General features: G+C 48.6%; 1 protein-coding gene across 1 annotated transcript in view; it reads right to left on the bottom strand.

The window, feature by feature from the left end:
- Positions 1–23,204, bottom strand: part of LOC147113185 (uncharacterized) — a 145,295-nt gene that overhangs the window by 104,364 nt on the left and 17,727 nt on the right. Inside the window, exon 2 of the mRNA XM_085998255.1 lies at positions 7,879–8,024. Coding sequence (XP_085854381.1) covers positions 7,879–8,024 — 146 coding nt within the window. The remainder of the gene's footprint in view (positions 1–7,878; positions 8,025–23,204) is intronic.

Genomic DNA, 23,204 nt, shown 5'->3' with positions numbered 1-23,204 from the left:
TCACAACAACAGAGAGCGAGCCAGGACTGGAGGAGGCCCACCCTCAGTAGCCCACCTGACCCCCTGGGAGGAAGGAGTGCTGGAAATTGTTGGGGCTGATGTGGCCACAGAAGTTGGGGATGGAGAGACGGGGGCAGTCCCGCAAGCTGGTGACAGAATAGTTCCCCATCTCTCTCATTGACATAGCATGAGTCGCTGTTATGATTCTGAAGCTGCATCATTTGGACTTATGAACATCTGCCAACTCCAATGTGCATGTAACCTTGGCATCACATCTCTAACTCCTTCCTCTACTCCCCCACAGGACCATCCAGAGCCCCCGCCCCCACTGTGGAGGAGGAAGAGGCTGTGCAGCCAGACTCTTCAGAGGAAGCTCCAACCTCTGAGGGCGCAGCGTCAGCAGAAGTAAGCGCACCCAGCACCAGCGCAGACACTCACACCTCGGGGGGACTTTCGGGACATAGAGTAGTGTTGTCCCCTGGTGTTTCACAGCTCACAAGTGAGCCTCAGCAGATTCTGGAGACAGGGACAGCAGTGGAGAGTCCTCGTCGGAGGGCGCAGGGCTCTGCCAGCTCAGCTCAGCTGTGCTGCATGTCGACCCTCTGCCTCTGTGTAATGATCAATAACATGTCATTCTATAGTGGACACTAGGTGGAGCCGTAGAGCTGTATATAGCTCTACGGCTCTACACTACCCAGCTGTATGTATATTAAGACTACATTACCCATGAGGCACTAGGCTACCCACAAGGCAGCAGTCAAGATGGATGCCTCTACAGATACTGTACCTAGTCCACATGTGCTCAATAAAAGTGTCTAGCAAAAGCTAGCTGTGTTCATAATAAGAATGTCTATTTATTAATGAACATAAGATGGTACCAGGAGTGGGTTGGTATGGACCTCTTTCATTTAAATGGTAAAGAATATCTAATAGTGATTGACTACTATTCTAACTATCCTGAGATGGCGCTGCTCTCAAGCACATCAGCAAGCAGTGTCATAATGCATGTGAAATCCATCTTCGCCAGACATGGAATTCCCAGGATTGCCATTAGCGACAATGGTTCGTGCTTCAACTGTAAGGAGTGGCAACAGTTTGCAGCACAGTATGACTTTCAGCACATCACATCCAGTCCTTTGTATGCTCAGTCAAATGGTAAGGCAGAGAAAGGTGTTCAAGTTCTCAAGCAGCTACTGAAGAAAGCAACAGAAAGCAAGTCTGATCCTTATCTCGCCCTGCTGAGCTACCGAGCCTCACCTTTAGACTGTGGTTCTTCACCTGCTGAACTACTAATGGGTCGCAAGTTGTGCACCACGCTACCCTGCTCTGCAAAAGAACAGCAAAGTGAGGAACTGAGACAGAGACTTCAACTGTTAAAGCTGAAACAGAAATCATACTATGACAAGTCATCCAAAACTCTAAAACCATTGACAAGGGATGATGTTGTCAGGATTGAGGATCCAGATGCATGGAACAGGAAAGCTACAGTTCTTGAGGAAGTAGGACCAAGGTCATACACTGTTAGAACTGAGGAAGGACAGATTCTCAGGAGGAACCGCCGTTCCCTCCTAAAAACACAAGAGACTATTCAAGACCAGATTGATGACAATGCCGCAACTGCATCTCGTTATTCACCGCCAGAACAATCTCATGAAGACACATCAGACTTAACCGTGTTGAGAAGATCCACACGTGAAGTAAAAAAGCCTGATAGACTTAATCTTTGAGTACAATGTAAAGCTTTGAAAATGTGTTGACTGTTTTGAAAATGTTTATGTTTATAGAGCACTAACAAAAGTGTTACTGATATTATCTTTATTGTTTTCTTGAAAGTTGATTGATATTGATTTTGTTAAACCTCAAAGAAAGGAGGATGTAATGATCAATAACATGTCATTCTATAGTGGACACTAGGTGGAGCTGTAGAGCTGTGTAGAGCTGTATATAGCTGTATAAGACTACACTACCCAGCTGTATGTATATTAAGACTACATTGCCCATGAGGCACTAGGCTACCCACAAGGCAGCAGTCAAGATGGATGCCTCTACAGATATTGTACCTAGTCCACGTGTGCTCAATAAAAGTGTCTAGCAAAAGCTAGCTTTGTTCATAATAAGAGTGTCTATTTATTAATGAACATAAGATGTCTGGGTCCATCCGCAAGAGAAGAGGTGATGGGTCTCCATGCACAGATGCAGGAGTCTCTGGCAGGTTTTGTCTCCCCAGGGTCGCTGCGAGTGTGGAGCGAATGGAGGAGTCCATAGCGACCATGAGCAGAGCCTTTGTGGAGTCATTGGTGCATGAACGCATCACCATGGAAAGGTTGGCAACCTCCATGGAGGAGATAAGTCGCCAGGGTGTGGAAAACATGGTGAGTGCTCATAAGAGAATGACATCTCTTGAGGAGCGATGGCCATCTATTGAACAGAGAAACCAGACCTTCATGGAAGTCCTTCTGAGTAGCACTGCCAGTGCAGATACGGGTCCCCATGGCCCCCTAATGCGCAGCAAGGTGCTCTCAAGCCACTTCCAAGCGCTGGCCCCTTCTGGCCTGTGCAGCTTCAGGTGAGTGAGCAGCAGCCTGGTGCTCCTGTTGCTGATCCTGCTGTTCCTGGTTCTGCTGCTGCCACCTCTGCTGCTGGAGATCCTCTAATGGCAAGAAGGGAAGGAAAAAAAGGCATCCCATGCTTCTGGTAAATGCCTCCGCTGAGGAAGCGCTGAGTGAATGTGGCGAGAGGGGCTTCCCAGGAGCTCACATTGGAGAAGTGTGTGAGGCTCCAACCTTCCACAGCTGTGCCTAAGCCTTGAACAAGTAGCCCCAAGCCTGCAACAACAAGGTCCTTCAACATACAAATGCTCTCCGATTAAATCTCAGCTTTCCCGAATGACCTGCAGCTGAGAGCAAGCAAGCCGGGATGCTTCACGCCAGGTTTCATCAGCGGGGTTCCCCGCAGGCGTGTTTAGCGTGGGAAAACCTTGAAAATAGCAACGGCCCCTTAAAATGGCATTAAACATGCCAATAATTGCTGATTAGGGTCCCGACGGCCAGTCCCGCCAGCGGCAGGTGGGACTGATTCGGGTCGGAGAGAAACGGCGGTCCGAAAGTCGGACGGGGCGGGGAATCAGGCGGGGGAGGGGGGTCGCGACCCCCTGTTTTTGCGAGGGAAAAAAAAAAAAAATTTCCCCCCCCCCCCACCCACACACCTGAAAGCCCGCCCGACGGCTGGGAGAAAATCGGGGCCAATATCTTAGAAGGATCATCCAACGAGGCCATATGGTTTGAACTGAAAAGCAAAAAAGGGGCAATCACACTGCGGGGAGTGTACTATAGACCGCCAAACAGTCAGAGGGGGATAGAAGAGCAAATATGTAGGCAAATGTCTGAGACGTGCAAAAATAGGGCAGTAATAATAGGGGATTTCAACTTCCCTAATATTAACTGGGATAAAATTAGTGTGAAAAGTTTAGAGGGAGCAGAATTCTTAAAATGCATTCAGAGAACTTTTTTAGCCAGTACATAGCAAGCCCAACAAGAGAGGGGGCAGTACTGGACCTAGTTTTAGAGAATGAAGCTGGGCAGGTGGAAAGGGCATCAGTGGGAGAGCATATTGGTGGTAGTGATCATAATTCAGTTAGATTTAGGGTAGTTATGGAAAAGGACAAGGATAGAGCAGGAATAAAAGTTCTCAATTGGGGAAAAGCTCATTTTACTTAGCTGAGATGTGATTTAGCCAAAGTGGACTGGAGACAGAATCTTGAAGGTAAATCAGTGTCAGAGCAGTGGGAGGCATTCAAGGAGGAGATAGTGAGGGTTCAGAACAAGTATGTTCCCTTAAAGAAAAAGGGTGTGACTAACAAATCTAGAGTTCCCTGGATGTCACGGGGCATAAAGGGAAGGATAAAGAAAAAAAAGGAAGCTTATGACAGATACCGAGGACTCACTACTGCAGGAACCCTAGAGGTGTATAGAAAGTGCAGGGGTGAAATTAAAAAGGAAATTAGGAAAGCAAAGAGAGGGCATGAAAAAATATTGGCAAGTAAAATCAAGGAAAACCCAAAAATGTTTTATAAATACATTAAGAGCAAGTGGATAACTAAAGTAAGAGTAGGGCCTATTAGGGACCATAAAGGTAATCTGTGTGTGGAGGCGGAAGCTATGGGTATGGTTCTTAATGAATACTTTGCATCTGTTTTCACAAAAGAGAGGGATGATGCAGAAATTGCAATCAGGGAGGAGGAGTGTGAAATATTAGATGAAATAAGCATCGTGAAAGAGGAAATATTAAAGGGTTTAGCATCTTTGAAAGTGGATAAATCCCCAGGCCCGGACAAAATGTATCCCAGACTGTTAAGAGAAGTAAGAGAGGAAATAGCAGAGGCTCTGACCATAGCAGAGGCTCTGACCATCATTTTCCAATCCTCTCTGGCTACAGGTGTGGTACTGGAGGACTGTTAATGTGGTACCCTTGTTTAAAAAGGGAGAAAGGGATAGACCGAGTAATTACAGGCCAGTCAGCCTAACCTTGGTGGTGGAAAAATTATTGGAAAAAATTCTGAGGGACAGGATAAATCTTCATTTAGAAAGACACAGATTCATCAGGAACAGTCAGCATGTATTTGTTAAGGGGAGGTCGTGTCTGACTAACTTTATTAAATTTTTTGAGGAGGTAATAAGGAGGGTCGATGAGGGTAGTGCATTTGATGTCATCTATAAGGATTTTAGCAAGGCTTTTGATAAGGTCTCACATGGCAGACTGGTCACGAAAGTAAAAGCCCATGGGATCCAAGGCAAAGTGGCAAGTCGGATTCGAAATTGGCTCAGAGGCAGGAAACAAAAAGTAATGGTCGAAGGCTGTTTTTGTGACTCGAAGGCTGTTTCCAGTGGGGTTCCGCAGGGCTCAGAACTGGGTCCTCTGCTTTTTGTGGTATATATCAATGATTTGGACTTGTATGTAGGAAATATGATTAAGAAGTTTGCAGATGATACAAAAATTGGCCGTGCGGTTGATAATGAAAAGAAAGCTGTAGACTGCAGGAAGATATCAATGGACTGGTCAGGTGGGCAGAACAGTGGCAAATGGAATTCAATCCGGAGAAGTGTGAGGTAATGCATTTGGGGAGGGCTAACATGGCAAGGGAATACACAATAAATGGTAGGACACTGAGAAGTGCAGAGGATCAGAGGGACCTTGGAGTGCATGTCCACAGATCCCTGAAGGTAGCAGGACAGGTAGATAAGGTGGTTAAGAAGGCATACGGGATACGTGCCTTTATTAGCCGAGGCATAGAATATAAGAGCAGGGGGGTTATGCTTGAACTGTATAAAACACTAGTTGCGCCACAGCTAGAGTACTGCGTGCAGTTCTGGTCACCACATTACAGGAAGGATGTGATTGCACTAGAGAGGGTGCAGAGGAGATTTACGAGGATGTTGCCTGGGCTGGGGAATTTTAGCTATGAGGAAAGATTAGATAGGCTGGGGTTGTTTTCTCTGGAACAGAGGAGGCTGAGAGGAGATATAATTGAGGTGTATAAAATTATGAGGGGCCTAGATAAAGTGGATAGGAAGGACCTATTTCCCTTAGCAGAGGGGTCGATAACCAGGGGGCATAGATTTAAAGTAATTGGTCAGAGGATTAGAGGGGAGTTGAGGAAAACTTATTTCACCCAGAGGGTGGTGGGGGTCTGGAACTCACTGCCTGAAAGGGTGGTAAAGGCAGAAACCCTCATCACATTTAAAAAGTACTTGGATATGCACTTGAAGTGCCGTAACCTACAAGGATACCAACCAAGTGTTGGAAAGTGGGATTAAGCTGGATAGCTCTTTGTCGGCCAGTACGGCCAAGATGGGCCGAATGGCCTCCTTCTGTGCTGTAAATTTCTATGATTCTAATCCTGTCTCAAACCTAAATAGTAAGGGATATTATTCCATCAAAAAGACTTGCATTTATATAGCGCCTTTCACGACCACCAGACATCTCAAAGCGCTTTACAGCCAATTAAGTACTTTTATTAAAGTGTAATCACTGTTGCAATGTAGCAAATTGTATGCAAATCAACATGCAAATGGTATGCAACCACCAGAAGACAGTAATGCATGTCAATACAAGCCTCTTGAGGAGTACGCATGATGCTTTCATTTTGAGGCAACCAAATGTGACAGAGCTCTTTGAAGGAGAAAGAAGGGTGAAGGGCGAGCTCCTCTGAGATATGGGCTGTGCAGTGCAACAGGCATGACTGATGACAGCTCAACAACACCTGTAATACAGCACAGATCAGTGACAAAGATGCATTTGGGAGAAGCAGAACCCTGATTGAGAAACCATTTGGGAGTGCTAAAGCAATGCTTTAGACGCTTGGACTGGTTGTGGGGATTTTGGCCTAGAAATTCACTTGGGCGCTGGCAGCTCGCTCGCGCCAAAAAGTTAGCGCTGGGCGGGGAGGCATTAGCGCACGCCGTATATTCGTCTTCTGCGCCCCAATTCGGAAGCGGGCGCTATACCAGGGTGTGCCCGCATCCGTTTGGGGCGCTGCAACTGAATATCGGCGCGCTAGTTGCCGCAGCGCCACCCGATGCGGTGCGGCAGGCTGCGGTACTGCAGGCCTCCTCCTTCTCTTAAGGGGGAGGTGCCTGCAACGGCCGGAGCCCCGATCGCGAGTGCCGGCAAAAGAGCCCGGCACAACGGAGAAGGGCCGGGCTCCACAGAAACCAGCCGGCAATGCCGCGGGGGGGGGGGGGTGGAGGAGGCCGGGGAAGGAGGTGCGGGCAGGCGGCCGCCGAAAAAGCGGCCGGCCGCACCTTCAGCTTTAAAGCGCCCCACTATGGCAGCAGGACGGCCCCGTTTTCTGTTCGCTGTTTGCGCCCGCTTCGGAGGAGGCGGGCGCAAATAAATATGGGGATCGGCGCGGTTTCGGGGCGTTACGGGCCACCGCGCACACCGATGACGTCATCGGTCCCGGCGCAGCGCTAACGGCTACCGCCGCCAATGCCGCTGCACTCAATTTCCGCGCTACCACCCCGCCGGCGCAAAAGACCTCTTTAGGCGCTAAGTGGGCACAAGGCCCACTGAATTTCTAGGCCTTTATGTATTCAACGAAGGTGAACAAAATGGTATCATTATGCTGCAGGCTTCACAATAATCCATGGACAGAGGCAGAGTCACAGACTCGGATGAGCAGCAGTAACATAATGGAAAATCAAGAGGGCAGTGGTGCACAGGAGCCACTAGCTATCAGTTACTGAAGCTAGAGAGTCAGGGCAGGGTGACTCATTGCCCAGCATTCCTGGCCAGTATAACATTCCATTCACCACAGTTACAATCAGAGAAATGCTAGCAGCTTTATCTGACTATTTTTGACTAAGAATGTTAGACAAAAGAATAATACATGCATTTGTATAAAAAGTGCTATGATTTTATTCAATAAATAACTTTGTGATGTTTCGGTACAAGTGGTGTAGATCTTCAATGTTTCTTATTGGTGTTTATCCCTTGAGATTCATGGACTTCTGTATTTTTTTTACTCATTCTCAAGTTGTGGTGTCTTGGGGCTGAGAAGATTGGCCTCCAACAATCTCTTTTACCAAGCTTTTGGTCATCTGCCCTAATATCTCCTTATATGGCTTGGTGCCAAATTCTTGTTTTTGATTACATTCCTGTGAGTGGTTAGAATGTGGAACTCACTATCACAAGGAGTAGTTGAGGTGAATAGCATAGATGTATTCAAGAGGAAGCTAGATAAACATATGAGGGAGAAAAGAATAGAGGGTTATGCTGCTAGGATTAGATGAAGGGTGGGAGGAGGCTCGAATGGAACATAAGTACCGAATGGCCTGTTTCTGCACTGTACATTCTATGTAAAGCATAAACTAACCATACCTTTTAGAGCGGAAACTTTTACCTCTCTCCTTCCACTTCATCCATATCTGCTGCTTGTTTGGGATGTCCCTGCTGTAGATAGGCATTCGAAGAGAACAGGCACCGCTGTCAGGAAGCTGTTCTGTGGGAATTGCTGGGTGAAAACCCTAAAAGAAAAAGAAAATCATTACCAGTTCTAAACTTTGAATTGATAACACATAACACTCTGGCAGTGATATCAATTATTTACAGTTAGTAATTGCCGATAAATTACCCTGCAATATAGATCGGCGGTTATACAACAGGACTCGGAATGTTCTTTGTGCCATAGGAAGGAATGATTTGTGATTGTTTACAGTAATTGTCAGTACTCTTATTACTACTGTATGTGTCAGCCATGCTATGACATCTGAAGCAAGAGAGTTAAAAGTAAGAGCAGGTGACAAAGGACGTACAGTGTGCCCAGCAAGCCAAAGTGAGGCAGACTTTATACTCTGTGAATACGCAAATTCAGATAGACCCAAAGCTCAACCTGAGCTGAATGTTACAACCAGCTGTAAGAAGATAAGTTCAAGACAGGTTGATCATCAACAACAACTTGCATTTATATAGCACCTTTAACATAGAATAAATATCCCAAGGTGCTTCACAAAGGCACAATAAAATCTGACTTGAGAATGGGTTCCATCATGAAACATTAACCTATCTTACTCTTTCCGATGCACCGCTTTTCAGCACTTTGTTTTCAGTTCTGATTTCCGGTCTTCATGGTTTCTGCCTTAAACTGCAGTAAGTTTTGTTTTGTATAACCCGGTGTAGTGACAGCTGCCTGATGAGTTTGACCCTGGTTGTTGCTGGGAATCCAGGAAAGATTTGGAGAAACTGTACTGGAGTAGCAATGGGCAACAGATTCCCCCAAGGCTTATTGAGTCGCCCAACAACCCTGGCTCAGCACATGATGGTTAAATCTGCAGTACAAGCAACAGAGTTCCAGTTGGATGGGAGCGAGATCCACAGGCAGGGTAAGCAGAGTGTGAAGATACACTTTTGCAATTTTGTGTTGTGGCAGAACCACTGAATGGCTCTGGCTGACTGTATATAATTCCCTTTAACGATGTTCTAACACCAGCCTAAACCTGTACCATTGTGTTAGGCATTACTGTGTTTTGTATATAGAGTTTGCATGTACAGGGCGTGGCCCCTTTAAGAGCGCGGGAAAACGCGGGCAAACGTGATGACGTCACGTCGCAAGCCACGGGGCTGCCCAGGCAGTCCTCGTGGAGTCTCTGATCAGTAAAGACCTGTTTGCTTGTTCCCTGGTGTCAATCTCAGATATTTATAGGAATTCGTCAATTCCTACAGTGTGGACTTTTACATATCACTGTGTCTGCAGAAAATGCTTTTTATAACTCAGGCAGACCAGGAGCCAGACATGAAGTGAATTGATGATGGGTTCCATCATGAAACATTAACCTATCTTACTCTTTCAGATGCACTGCTTTTCAGCACTTTGGGATGCTAATTAATGAGCGTCAGTAATATACTTTATTAACTCTAAGCACAGTATATTAACATTATGAAACAATTAAAAGACACTGGGGCACTGTTCCCTGTAATATTTTTTGGGGTGGCCCAAACAGAATACCGCGCAGGCGTGGTTTATTCAATTTAAAAGCCGGCTCACCGGCTGCGCAGCTTAAAGGGAATATTACACTGGGGTAGAAATTGGGCAATAGCACAAAACACGAGATAGCGAATCGACAACCCATTTTACACTCCGTCCGATTTTCTTTTCCAAATCGGGTGGAGTACAAAATGAGCAGTCGATTTGCTGTCGCCTGTTTCGCGCAATCGCCAAAGACAAATATCTGCCTGACTGACATTTCAGAAAGTTGGACAGATTGAATTCTTGTGCAGCTGAGCATTGTACATAGATTTTACAATGTGTGAAAGACGATCCCTGTGTTTCAGCTAATCCTAATTTACTTCTGCATCAGCAATCACAGAAGTATGCAAACTGTGTGGGTCTCATGCATTTAAAACAGGATTTGGATTTGGATTTTCCATGCAGTAAAGAAGCAGAGGTGTTGCTATGGGAACCCGCATGGGTCCTAGCTATGCCTGCCTTTTCGTGGGGTATGTGAAACACACTTTGTTCCAGTCCTACTCAGGTCCCCTCCCTCACCTCTTTTTCTGAGACATTGATGACTGTATCGGTGCCATCTCCTGCTCTCGCCCTGAGCTAGCAAATTTCATTCACTTTGCTTCCAATTTCCACCCTTCCCTCACCTTCACATAATCCATCTCCGACTCTTCCCTTCCCTTCCCTTCCTCGACTTCTCTGTCTCCATTTCTGGGGATAGGTTATTGACTAACATTCACTACAAGCCCAGACTCCCACAGCTACCTGGACTACACTTCCTCCCACCTTGCCTCCTGTAAGGACTCTATTCCATTCTCCCAGTTTCTCCGTCTCCGCCGCATCTGCTCTGACGATGCCACCTTCCATACTAGTGCTTCAGACATGTCTTCCTTTCTCCTCAACCGAGGATTCCCCTCTACTGTGGTTGACACGGCCCTTGACCGTGTCCGTTCTATTTCCCGCACTTCAGCTCTCACTCCTGCCCCTCCCTCCCGGAACCACAATAGAGTTCCCCTTGTCCTCACCTTTCACCCCACCAGCCTCCACATTCAACGGATCATCCTCCACCATTTCCGCCACCTCCAGTGTGATTCCACCACCAAACACATCTTCCCCTCACCTCCCCTTTCAGCATTCCGAAGGGACCGCTCCCTCTGCGAAATCCTGGTCCACTCCTCTATCATCCCTTCCCCTTCCCATGGCACCTTCCCGTGCAAGCGCAGGAGATGCAACACATGCTTTTTCACCTCCTCCCTTCCCACTGTCCAGGGCCCCAAACATCCCTTCCAGGTGAAGCTGCGATTTACTTGTACTTCTTGCAATCTAGTATACTGTATTCGCTGCTCACGGTGCGGTCTCCTCTACATTGGGGAGACCAAACGCAGATTGGGTGACCGCTTTGTGGAACACCTCCATTCAGTCCGTAAGGGTGACCACGAGCTTCTGGTTGCCTGTCACTTTAATTCTCCGCTCCATTCCCACTCAGACCTCACCGTCCTCGGCCTCTTGCACTGTTCCAATGAAGCTCAGCGTAATCTCGAGGAACAACACCTCGGCCTAGAAATTCGGTATCGCCCCGCCAGGTCTTTTGCGCCCGAAATTTTGCGCCCGCCAGGATTCCCGTAGCGCCAGCCTAAAATTCAGTTGCGACGGGCCAAGATGGTGGCGGGCGCTATTGCAGGGTTTGGCCGCCTCGCTAGGGGCGATGAATGTCACTTTCAGGCGTCCAGCTCCCGCTGCGGCACCCGATGCGGTGCGGCAGGCTGGGGTACTGCAGGCCTCCTCCTTCTCTTAAGGAGGAGCTGCCTGCAGCCGTCAGATCACCGGTGGATTCCCCCGGCAAATGAGCCCGGCACCACGGAGAAGTGCCGGGCTCGCGGGACTCAGACATCAATGCCACGGGGGGGTGGTGCAGGAGTCCGGGGAGGGAGGTGCGGGCAGGCGGCCGCCGGGAAAGCGGCCGGCCGCCGCTCCACCTTTATGCGCCGGCCTTTCGGAGCTGCAAGACCCCGTTTCACAAACGCTGTTTGTGGCTGCCACGGGCGAGGCGGCCGCAACTGAATTTGGCCATCGGGCCGGAATAGCATTGCAACCGGGGCGCTGCGCACACCGATGACGTCATGTTAGGGTCCATCTGAATTTCGGGCGATAAAAAACTTCACGCGCAAACCACTTTATAGCCAATAAGTGGGCGCAAACGTGACTGAATTTCTAGGCCCTCATCTTTCGATTAGGCACTTTACAGCCTTCTGGACTTAGCATCGAGTTCAACAATTTCAGACCATAACCTCTGTCCCTATCTTATTTTCATTTTTTTTCTCTCTCTCTCTCTCTCTCTCTCTCTCTCACATGGCAGCAGTCGATCATTCTGCCATTGTCATTTACACTTCATCTAGAGTCATCTTTTGTTTCTTAACTTGTCCCATTACCATCTCCTTTTGCCTCGCACCATCATCCCTTTTGTCTCTTAATCTCTCCTGCCTTCCATCCTATCACAGGCCTTCCCTTTCTTTCCACCCATCCCCCCTTTCCCTGCCCCTATATTTGCTTAAAAACCTGTTCCATCTCCAACTTTTTCCAGTTCTGACAAAGGGTCATCGACCTGAAATGTTAACTCTGTTTCTCTCTCCACAGATGCTGCCTGACAGCTGAGTATTTCCAGCATTTTCTGTTTTTATTTCAGATTTCCAGCATCTGCATTATTTTGCTTTTGTATTTGGAGAAGTTAGTAAGTTCACAGTTCGGAATTTCTCCAAGTAACAGCCACAAAGAGTAGTCCAATTGTGAAGTGGGCGGGTGATTCTGTGAATTAGGACTGCCAATGTGCAGTATCACAGGTATGGGCTCTGATCAAAGGCCTGCGCACTGTTAGGCTTTTACCTCAGCTATGCCAGCAGGGAGAAGTAGCAAACAGAGGGAAGCTGATATGGTGAGAGTCTCCTCTGTTTATCAGCCATTAAGGGGCAGATTTTCAGCTTGCCCGCCCAGGTGTAAAACTGGCTTTGAGGATCAGCTGTTTATTATAGGAGCCGCCTGGACTTTCATTCCTATATCAAATCAATGACAATAGAAATCAGGTCATTTCTATAACAGGCAGCCAATCCACAACACCAGTTTCACATCCGGGCAAGCTGATAATCTGTCCCCAACTATCCTCCCAGACCTCACTCGTGTAATTCAGTGCTTCCGGTCACTAAATTATCCAATCTCATTCAGACACGCCAAGGACTGGCTGAAATGACAAGTGTAAAATGTTCTCTTGTATGGTGGTGATGTTCTTCTGAGGTTGGGGCAGAGGAGGGACTCCATTCTGGCACCTCAGCTGGGAGTGCTTGATGCTGGCATTGAGTGACTAAATTGGTGCCTGAACGACTATCGACCTGTCGCACTCACACCCATCATAATGAAGTGTTTCGAGAGACTGGTCCTGGCTCACATCAAAGCCAGTGTTCCCGCCTCTCTTGACCAACACCAGTTTGCCTATCGTGCAAACAGATCAACGGAGGATGCAATCGCAACTGCTCTACACTCGGCACTGAATCACTTAGATGGTAAGGAGACCTACATCAGAATGCTGTTCATAGACTACAGCTCAGCATTCAACACTATCGTCCCCAACAAGCTGGCCACCAAACTCCAAACTCTTGGCCTGAACACTTCCCTCTGCAACTGGACCCTGGACTTCCTAACAAACAGACCCCAGTCTGTCAAATTAGGTAACCACACCTTCCCCCCCCCCCGACCCTGAACACGAGGGCCCCACATGGATGTGTGCTGAGCCCCCTCCTCTACTCCCTCTTCACCCACGACTGTGTGGCTGTTCATGGTTCCAACACCATCATCAAGTTTGCGGATGATACCACGGTAGTAGGCCAGATCACCAACAACGATGAGTCAGCCTACAGGGAGGAGGTCCAGCATCTCGTGAAGTGGTGCGCCGATAACAACCTGGCCCTTAACATCAAGAAAACCAAAGAAATCATTGTGGACTTCAGGAAGTCTAAAGGCGGAAGTCACACCCCCATCCACATCAATGGGGCTGTGGTGGAAAGGGTGGACAGCTTTAAGTTTCTCGGAGTCCACATCACGGAAGACCTCTCCTGGTCCCTCAATACCTCCTCTCTGGTGAAGAAGGCCCAGCAGCGCCTATATTTCCTAAGGAGGCTGAAGGGATGTAACCTGTCACCCCTGATCCTCTCTAACTTTTACCGCTGCACAATAGAGAGCATCCTGACAAACTGTAGCACAGTATGGTATGGCAGCTGTAGCTACTACGACCGGAAAGCCCTGCAGCGGGTAGTCAAAACTGCCCAACGCATTACCGGCACCCGGCTACCGACCATAGAGCACATATACCAGAAACGCTGTTTACGGAGGTCACGGACCATCATCAAAGACCCTACCCACCCCAGCCACAGTCTGTTCGCCCTCCTGCCATCTGGGAGACGCTACAGATGCATTCGCACCCGAACGACCAGATTTAGGAACAGCTTCTTTCCCAGGGCTGTCATCCTACTGAACTCCACAAATAAACTCTAAAGCCTGCACATCTGCCAATGCACTTTATTATGGTTATGTTTATGTTAATGTATTACAAGCCAAATGTATGTTGAATGTTTAAATGTCTTAATCTAAATGTACACTCTCGGGAGCCGCAAGCCTACATTTCGTTGTACTGCACTTGTGCACTAACAATGACAATAAAAGTTGATTTGATTGTGATTTGGAAAGGATTCCACTCTCTATCACTGACATCCTACACCTTGATAAACACATTTTATGTCAATTAAGGAAAGCCTACCAACCGTATTATTTCCTGGTACTCAACTTTTGAATCCCCAATGCTTGTGATTCACTCGCAAATTTCATGATTTGGGTAAGTTTGAGATTCACACAGGCGTTATAAAAATGTAGAAAGATGTTTAAATTTCCCATGGGAATTGCGAGCATTTAAAAAAGCACGCAATTGTAAATGCCTCCCAGTGAATGCCAGAATTATTAGTCAGCAGTCACTCATCATGGGAATGACTTACAGAACACTCAAGATTACTTCTCCGCATTTATGTTGCGATTTAAATCCCTCAATCAGATCACTGCCGTGTAATCGCTCCTAAGTATCCATCATTGTCTATGTAATTCTCCATGCAATTCAAATGTCAGCAGAATGCAGCCACCTTCTTTCAAGGGTGCAACACTCCAGGAGATCACTTGGGCCAAGTGTTATCTGTGAAACCACTTACCTTCTATATGATAATATTATATAACACCAAATCTGGTGGCTCTGCCATTGGATCACGACAAAGGTGATTATAGCTTCAACATTACGACCTGCTGCTGCTACTAATGGAGTTTGGGGTTTTCAGGCTTCACAATGCTGAAATGCTGAACATTTCTCAGACGTCGAGTGATGTTTAATTGAATTCTTTGTGGGGGGTGTGGGAGTGAGGTGAAACCTGTGAAATAATATATTTTTTATAATAAACAACATTTTCGAGGCATGAGTTATCAAACTCTTGACCCAGCGTGATGCAAAAAGTGAATTCTCCTCGAAATAGAGATAAGTGATGGATTGGAAAACTGGGATGAAATCCTGCAGGCAGTAGCATTAAGTGTTGAAGTTTATGTCCTTTATGGTCCAGGCAGTAGCATTGAGTGTTGAAGTTTATGGGGGAAAAATTAGGTTGCTTTGTGCCTCCCGTTAGTGCCAACGGGGCGCAAAGCAACTAGCGCCCGGGCACGGCGCCGCCAACACCTCCCGCAAAATTCAGCGGGAGGTTAGCGGAGGCGGTAAACATAAGCGCCCTGCCGCCGCCGATGACGTCATCGCCGTGCGCAGCGCCCCGCTCGCGCCCCGGCCACGATCTTCGGTAGCGCCCCAGACTTACCGCCTGATGTTATGTCCGATGGGGTCAGGGCGGCCTACCTGCGGCCGGGCAGCGCTAATTAAAGGCGAGGTGCCGGGCGGTCATTTTTGTTGCTGGCCGCCTGCCAGCACCTGCCCCCATTGCCGTCTCCGGCCTCCTCTTCAGCCCCCCCGCGAAGTGCCAGCTGCGTTCCGTGAGCCCGGCACTTCTCGAGTGCCGGGCTCTTTTACCGGCACTCCGATCCCTGGTGACCCAGCTGGGCTGAGGGTCGCGCTGCGCTAGGCCCCTCCCCTTTATGAAGGGGAGGAAGGCCTGCAGTACCGTGGTGTGACATGCTGCAGCGCGTGCCCTGCTTCCCTCCTGGAGCGTTACCAATGAATTTCAGCCGCGGGGGCGCTATTTTTTCGGGGTGCTAAAAGTAGTGCCCCAAAGGGGGCACGACTCAATTTTTCCCCATGTCCCTTCTGACCCAGGGAGTGGCATTAAGTGTTGAGTTAGGAGGTAAATTAAAAAATAGGACCTCAAAGGTAGTAATCTCAGGATTGCTACCAGTGCCACGTGCTAGTCAGAGTAGAAATAGAAGGATATTGCAGATGAATACGTGGCTAGAGGAATGGTGCAAGGGGGAGGGATTCAAATGCCTGGGACATTGAAACCGGTTCTGGGGGAGGTGAGACCAGTACAAACTGGACGGTTTGCACCTGGGCAGGACCGGGACCGATGCTCTTGGGGGAGTGTTTGCTAGTGCTGTTGGGGAGGGTTTAAACTAAAATGGCAGAGGGTTGGGAACCTGTGCAGGGAGACAGAGGAAAGGGAAACAAGGATAGAAACAAAAGATAGGAATGAGAAAAGCAAAAGTGGCAGTCAGAGAAATCAAGGGTTTAAATCAAACATGGCCACAGTAAATAATAATTCTAAAAGGTCTAAGAGTGTTAAAAAAACAAGCCTGAAGGCTTTGTGTCTTAATGCAAGGAGCATTAGTAAAAAGGTGGATGAATTAGCTGCGCAAATAGATGTAAACGGATATGATATGATTGGGATTACGGAGACATGGCTCCAGGGTGACCAAGGCTGGGAACTCAACATTCAGGGGTATTCAATATTCAGGAAAGACAGGCAAAAAGGAAAAGGAGGTGGGATAGCATTGCTTGTTAAAGAGGAGATTAACACAATAGTAAGGAAGGATATTAGCTCTGATGATGTGGAATCTGTATGGGTAGAGCTGAGAAATACCAAGGGGCAGAAAACGTTAGTGGGAGTTGTATACAGACCCCTAAACAGTAATGCGGAGGTTGGGGATGGCATTAAACGGGAAATTAGAGACATGTGCAATAAGGGCACAGCGGTTATCATGGGTGACTTTAATCTACATATAGATTGGGCTAACCAAATTAGTAACAATACTGTGGAGGAGGAATTCCTGGAGTATATACGGGATGGTTTCCTGGACCAATATGTCGAGGAACCAAATAGCGATCAGGCCATCTTAGACTGGGTATTATGTAATGAGAAAGCATTAATTAGCAATCTTGTTGTGCAAGGCCCCTTGGGGCGGAGCAATCATAATATGATAGAATTCTTCATTAAGATGGAGAGTGACGTATTTGACTCAGAGACTAGGGTCCTGAATTTAAATAAAGGAAACTACGATGGTATGAGGCGCGAGTTGGGTAGGATGGATTGGGGAACGTTACTTAAAGGGTTGATGGTGGATAGACAATGGCAAACATTTAAAGATCACATGGATGAACTACAGAATTTGTTCATCCCTGTTTGGCATAAAAATAAAACAAAAAAGGTGACTCAACCGTGGCTAACAAGGGCAATTAGGGATAGCATAAGATCCAAGGAGAGGACATATAATTTGGCCAGAAAAAGCAGCAGGATTGGGAGCAGTTTAGGATTCAGCAAAGGAGGACAAAGGGATTAATTAAGAGGAGGAAAATAGATTATGAGAGTAAGCTTTCAGGGAACATAAAAACTGACTGTAAAAGCTTCTATAGATATGTGAAGAGAAAAAGATTGGTGAAGTCAAGCGTAGGTCCCCTGCAGTCAGAATCAGGGGAATTTATAATGGGGAACAAAGAAATGGCTGACCAATTAAATACATACTTTGGTTCTGTCTTCACAAAGGAGGGCACAAATAACCTCCCAGAGATGTCGGGAACATAGGGTCTAATGAGAGGGAGGAACTGAATGAAATCAGTATTTGTAGGGAAATGGTGTTAGGGAAATTGACGGGATTGATGGCCGATAAATCCCCAGGGCCTGATAATCTACATCCTAGGGTACTTAAGGAAGTGGCCCTAGAAATAGTAGATGCATTGCTGGTCATCTTCCAAAATTCAATAGACTCTGGAACAGTTCCCATGGATTGGAGGGTAGCTAATGTAACCCCACTATTCAAAAAAGGTGGTAGAGAGAAAACAGGGAATTATAGACCGGTAAGCCTGACATCGGTAGTGGGGAAAATGCTGGAGTCCATTATAAAAGATGTAATAGCAGAGCACTTGGAAAACAGTGACAGGATCGGACAAAGTCAACATGAATTTACAAAAGGTAAATCGTGCTTGACTAATCTACTGGAATTTTTTGAGGATGTAATTGGTAGAATAGATCAGGGAGAACCAGTGGATGTGGTGTATTTGGACTTTCAGAAGGCTTTCGATAAGGTCCCGCATAAGAGATTAGCGTGTAAAGTTAAAGCACAAGGGATTGGGGGCAAGGTACTGACTTGGATAGAGAACTGGTTGGCAGATAGGAAGCAAAGAGTTGGAATAAACGGGTCTTTTTTAAAGTGGGAGGCAGTGACTAGTGGGGTACCACAGGGATCGGTGCTAGGACCCCAGCTATTCACAATATATGTTAATGATCTAGACGAGGGAACTAGATGTAATATCTCCAAGTTTGCAGACGACACAAAGCTGGGTGGGCGTGTGTGCTGTGAGGAGGATGCCGAGAAACTCCAGTATGATTTGGACAGGTTGGTTGATTTGGCAGATGCATGGCAGATGCAGTATAATGTGGATAAATGCGAGGTTATCCACTTTGGTGGCAAAAACAGGAAAGCAGATTATTATCTGAACGGCAATAGATTGGGAGAAGGGGAAGTGCAACGAGACCTGGGTGTCCTTGTGCACCAGTCGCTGAAGGTAAGCATGCAGGTGCAGCAGGTGGTTAAGAAGGCAAATGGTATGTTGGCCTTCGTAGCGAGAGGATTCGAGTACAGGAACAAGGATGTCTTGCTGCAGTTGTACAGGGCCTTGGTGAGACCACACCTTGAGTATTGTGTGCAGTTTTGGTCGCCTTATCTGAGGAAGGATGTTCTTGCCATGGAGGAAGTGCAGCAAAGATTCACCAGACTGATACCTGGGATGGCAGGAATGACGTATGAGGAGAGATTGGGTCGATTGGTCTTATACTCGCTGAAGTTTAAAAGAATGAGAGGGGATCTCTGTGGTGTATGTAACCTGTACCACCTTAAGAGACTACCTTAAGAGATGGACTACTTTCTCTTGCCTACTGTATATTGTAGTACCGGTGGTGACCACACCGGTATATAAACTCTGTGTAGTAATTTGCTAAGCAGTTCAGCCCTGACCTTCGATTAGTAAAGACCTGTTTAAATTCTTGTTGTCTGTGTCCAGTGATTTAGAATAAGCATATCTGGGACACTCAGACTCAACAGTGGCGACGAGTCCGATCTTACCCTGCGGCAGTTTTGCATTCAAGGCAGCTTCGTCCTCAGAACGGGCGTCGAGAAGAGGCATCCGCCCTCATCAGCCTGCTGAGCACCGCATCGCACGGGAGGCATCGAGAACCCGGGTTGAAATTACTGACCACGAAGTCCTCCATCAGCGACAGGCAGTGATCATCCTTCTACCACGGTGGTGGATAAGCCGATCTAGCGACACGGGCAGAAAGTCGGCCGCGTTGTCAGTGGAGAAGGGGAGGGAAACCGGAGGAAAAAGGGCGGAGAACTCGACCGCAGCCCGTGTAAAGGGCCGGGCTGCAATCGGGGCCGAGAGGCGCAGCGACAAGGGCAGCGTTAATGCCACGAGAACCGCGGAGAACTCGACCGCAGCCGGTGTAAAGGGCCGGGCTGCAATCGGGGCTGAGAGGCGCAGCAACAAGGGAAGCGTTAATGCCCACGAGAACCGCGGGGGGAACAAAAACAGCGTCGGGGAAATTAAGAACCGCTGGGAGGCGAGAACGGCAACAGCGCGGTAATCTCCATTGTAGCCAGCGGGGGAAGAAGACCAGCGCGGGAAGCCGCTATTGTAGTCGACGGGGGAAGAAGACAAGCGCGGGAAAAGCCGCCAAGCGCGGGAAGCCGCCATTTTAGTAGGCGGGGGAAGAAGACAAGCGCGGGAAGCCGCCATTTTGGGAAAATAAAATATTTAAAGAAACTCTCAAGGATGCCTAAACACGGTAACATCGCTGCTTTTGATAGCGATGTTGAAGATTGGGCCACGTATGTAGAACGCATTGGAGTTTATTGTACAGCAAATGAGGTACCAGATGATAAGCAATAACCTTATTAAACTCAATGGGTGCGAAGACGTACGGGTTATTGAGGCACCTTGTAACACCAGATAAACCGGCGGATCAGACTTTCGCGAATATTGTTACTATCCTGCAAGAACATTTAAACCCCACGCCGCTGCTGATAGCGGAACGATTTAAATTTTACAGAAGAACGCAGCTGAAAGAGGAAAGCAACGCTGAATTCTTAATTGAACTGCGCAAGCTATCAAAGTACTGTCAGTTTGGTACAGGACTAGCAGATGCTCTGAGAGATAAATTCGTGTGTGGATTAATGAAAGAAGGAACTCAAAAGCGACTGCTAGAGGAAAAGGACCTTACACTTGATAAAGCTGTCACCATTGCAGCATCGCACGAGGCCGCAGCAAGAGGCACCGCGGAAATGCAGCTAAGGTCATCGGAACTCAGCACCAATCGAATGGCATTGGGTGCAGTAAAGTTTTATCGTTGCGGAAGGACAACGCACGATCAGAACCAGTGCTGGTTCAAAAATCAGGAATGCAGAAAATGTGGCAGGCTAGGTCACATAGCTAAAGTATGCCGGTCAGGAAAGAAGACCAGCAACAAAAAGTCACCGCAGGAAAAGTGCAAAAAGGTACAAAAGGTGACAGAGAACAGTTCGGATGAACAGAAGACGGATTCAGACTCCAGCAGTAAGGAACTGGGTTGTCTAAGAATACATAATGTGGGTAACACAGTGTGGTAAACCACTGTTTGTATTCCACTGTGTACATGCCTGTACATGCCTCGGCTGACTCCTCCCACGAATCCAGGTATAAAGGTGACTGCTCCACAGCCCCTTTGTATTCTGGACCGGTCGACCACTCGAGGCACACCTTCATTCTCTTGTTAATAAAAGCCTGTTAATTACTCGCTTAATCTCAGTCTTTTGAGTTATTGATAGCGCATCAATTTTATTAACAAGATTTTTATAATGGAGAAGATCCTCACACCAGCATGCCTGGACTTAGATCATCGGGAGGCGGACTCATCCACCAAGTTTACTCACTGGCTTAGGTGTTTCAAAAAATTCCTGACCGCCTCCGCTGCAATCAAATCGGACGAGGACAAACTGGATGTCCTGACCTCCAAAGTGAACCACCGAGTGTACTCGGTCATCCAAGACGCGACCTCGTACGCGGATGCTATCAAGCTCAAGGACCAGTACACGCGCCCAGTGAACGAAGTGTACGCCAGGCACCTTCTGGGGAGTCGTAAACAACAACCTGGGGAATCGGCCGAGGAATACCTTCAGGCACTGTCTGTGCTTGGCCGGGCCTGTGGTTGTAAGGATGTAAAGGCCGCCGTGCACACAGAGGAACTTATCCGGGACGCTTTTGTAGCGGGCCACAAGTCCAATTACACCCGACAGCGACTGTTGGAGCAGAGTGACCTCGACCTCAACAAGGCCTCTGAACTCGCACTATCATTGGACGCAGCCTACCGGGGCATGGATGCCTACTCCTCTGCACCGTGGACGCCGCGGGGAACGACAGCCTGGGACACGGTAGGACCGTCTCATAGCGCCGTGCCACCCCAGCCACATCCCAGCAACGGCCCAACTACCGCAGCAGTGTCCCAAGCCCAGACAGCAGTGCCCCAAGGCCAGAAATGCTACTTCTGTGGCCAGGCCAAACACCCCAGAGCGCGCTGCCCGGCGAAAAATGTGATCTGCTCGGGCTGCGGGAAGAAGGGACACTACGCCAGCATCTGCAGGGCCAAAGCCACCCCGAACCCCAGCAGCGCCGCGTGTGGGCTGCCATCTTGGGCCTCCCCAGCCACGTGTGAACCACCGGAACAGCAGCCATTTTGGACGCCTCCAGCCACATGGGGATCATGGACGCCGCCATCTTGGACGACAGCCGGGACGCAGCAGGCCCCCAACACCGCCTCATCTGATACCCGCAGCGACACACCGACCCCTACGCTGGCCTCCGTTACACTGGACCAAGCGAGACCGCACCAGCTGGCCAGTTCCACAATGGACATTAAGGTAAATGGTCACGAAACAATCTGCCTTTTTGACTCTGGGAGCACGGAGAGCTTCATCCACCCCGACACGGTGCGGCGTTGCTCTCTCCCAGTCCTGCCTGCGCACCAGCGGATTTCTATGGCCTCTGAGTCCCAGTCGGCGGACATTGGCGGCTACTGCGTGGTGACACTCGTAGTAGACAGGACTGTGTACGATAATTTTAAACTTCTGGTCCTGCCCGACCTCTGCGCTGCCGTTCTACTGGGGTTAGATTTTCAGTGCCACCTTAAAAGTGTTACGATGGCGTACGGTGGACCCCTACCCCCACTCACAGACCGCAGCCAGCAGCTTCCAAATTGCCCGCCGCGCACCAGGTGCAACCTCTCCACACTCAGAGTCACCCCCCCCCCCACTGTTTGCTAACCTCACCCCCGACTGTAAGCCCATCGCCACAAAGAGCAGGCGATACAGTGCCGGGGACAGGGTTTTCATTAAAACCGAAGTGGAGCGGCTCCTGAAGGAAGGGATTATTGAGGGCAGCACCAGCCCCTGGCGAGCCCAGGTTGTGGTCGTTAAGACCGGCGAGAAGCAGCGCCTGGTCATCGACTACAGCCAGACAATAAATCGCTACACCCTGCTGGACGCTTACCCACTCCCCCGCATAGCTGATATGGTCATACAGATCGCGCAGTACCGCATCTTCTCGACCATTGACCCGAAATCAGCGTACCACCAGCTCCCTATCCGCCCTGAGGACCGCCAGTATACTGCCTTTGAGGCAAACGGCCGCCTCTATCACTTCCTTAGGGTTCCCTTTGGCGTCACCAACGGGGTCTCCGTCTTCCAAAGGGAGATGGACCGGATGGTCGATCAAAATGCGTTGCAGGCCACTTTCCCATATCTGGACAATGTGACCATCTGCGGCCATGACTTGCAGGACCATGACGCAAACCTCGAAAAATTCCTCTGCACCGCCAAACTCCTCAACCTGACGTATAACAAGGAGAAGTGCATATTCCGCACAACTCGCCTCGCCATCCTTGGCTGTGTTGTGGAACACGGAGTCATCGGCCCCGACCCCGACCGGATGCGTCCCCTTATGGAACTCCCACTGCCCCACTGCCGCAAGGCCCTGAAGAGGTGCCTAGGGTTTTTCTCTTATTACGCCCAGTGGGTCCCCTACTATGCGGACAAGGCCCGTCCGCTGATCAAGTCCACCTCTTTTCCCGTGACGGCAGAGGCCCGCTTAGCCTTCCACCGTATCAAGGAAGACATTGCCAAAGCCACCATGCACGCAGTGGACGAATCCATCCCCTTCCAGGTG

This window comes from Somniosus microcephalus, chromosome 9 (assembly GCF_052327205.1).
Source record: "Somniosus microcephalus isolate GS21.2 chromosome 9, FLI_Smic_1.0, whole genome shotgun sequence".
NCBI classification, from domain to species: domain Eukaryota; kingdom Metazoa; phylum Chordata; class Chondrichthyes; order Squaliformes; family Somniosidae; genus Somniosus; species Somniosus microcephalus.
The sequence above is the reverse complement of the archived record's forward strand: the minus strand, read 5'-3'. Positions and strand labels throughout refer to the sequence as shown.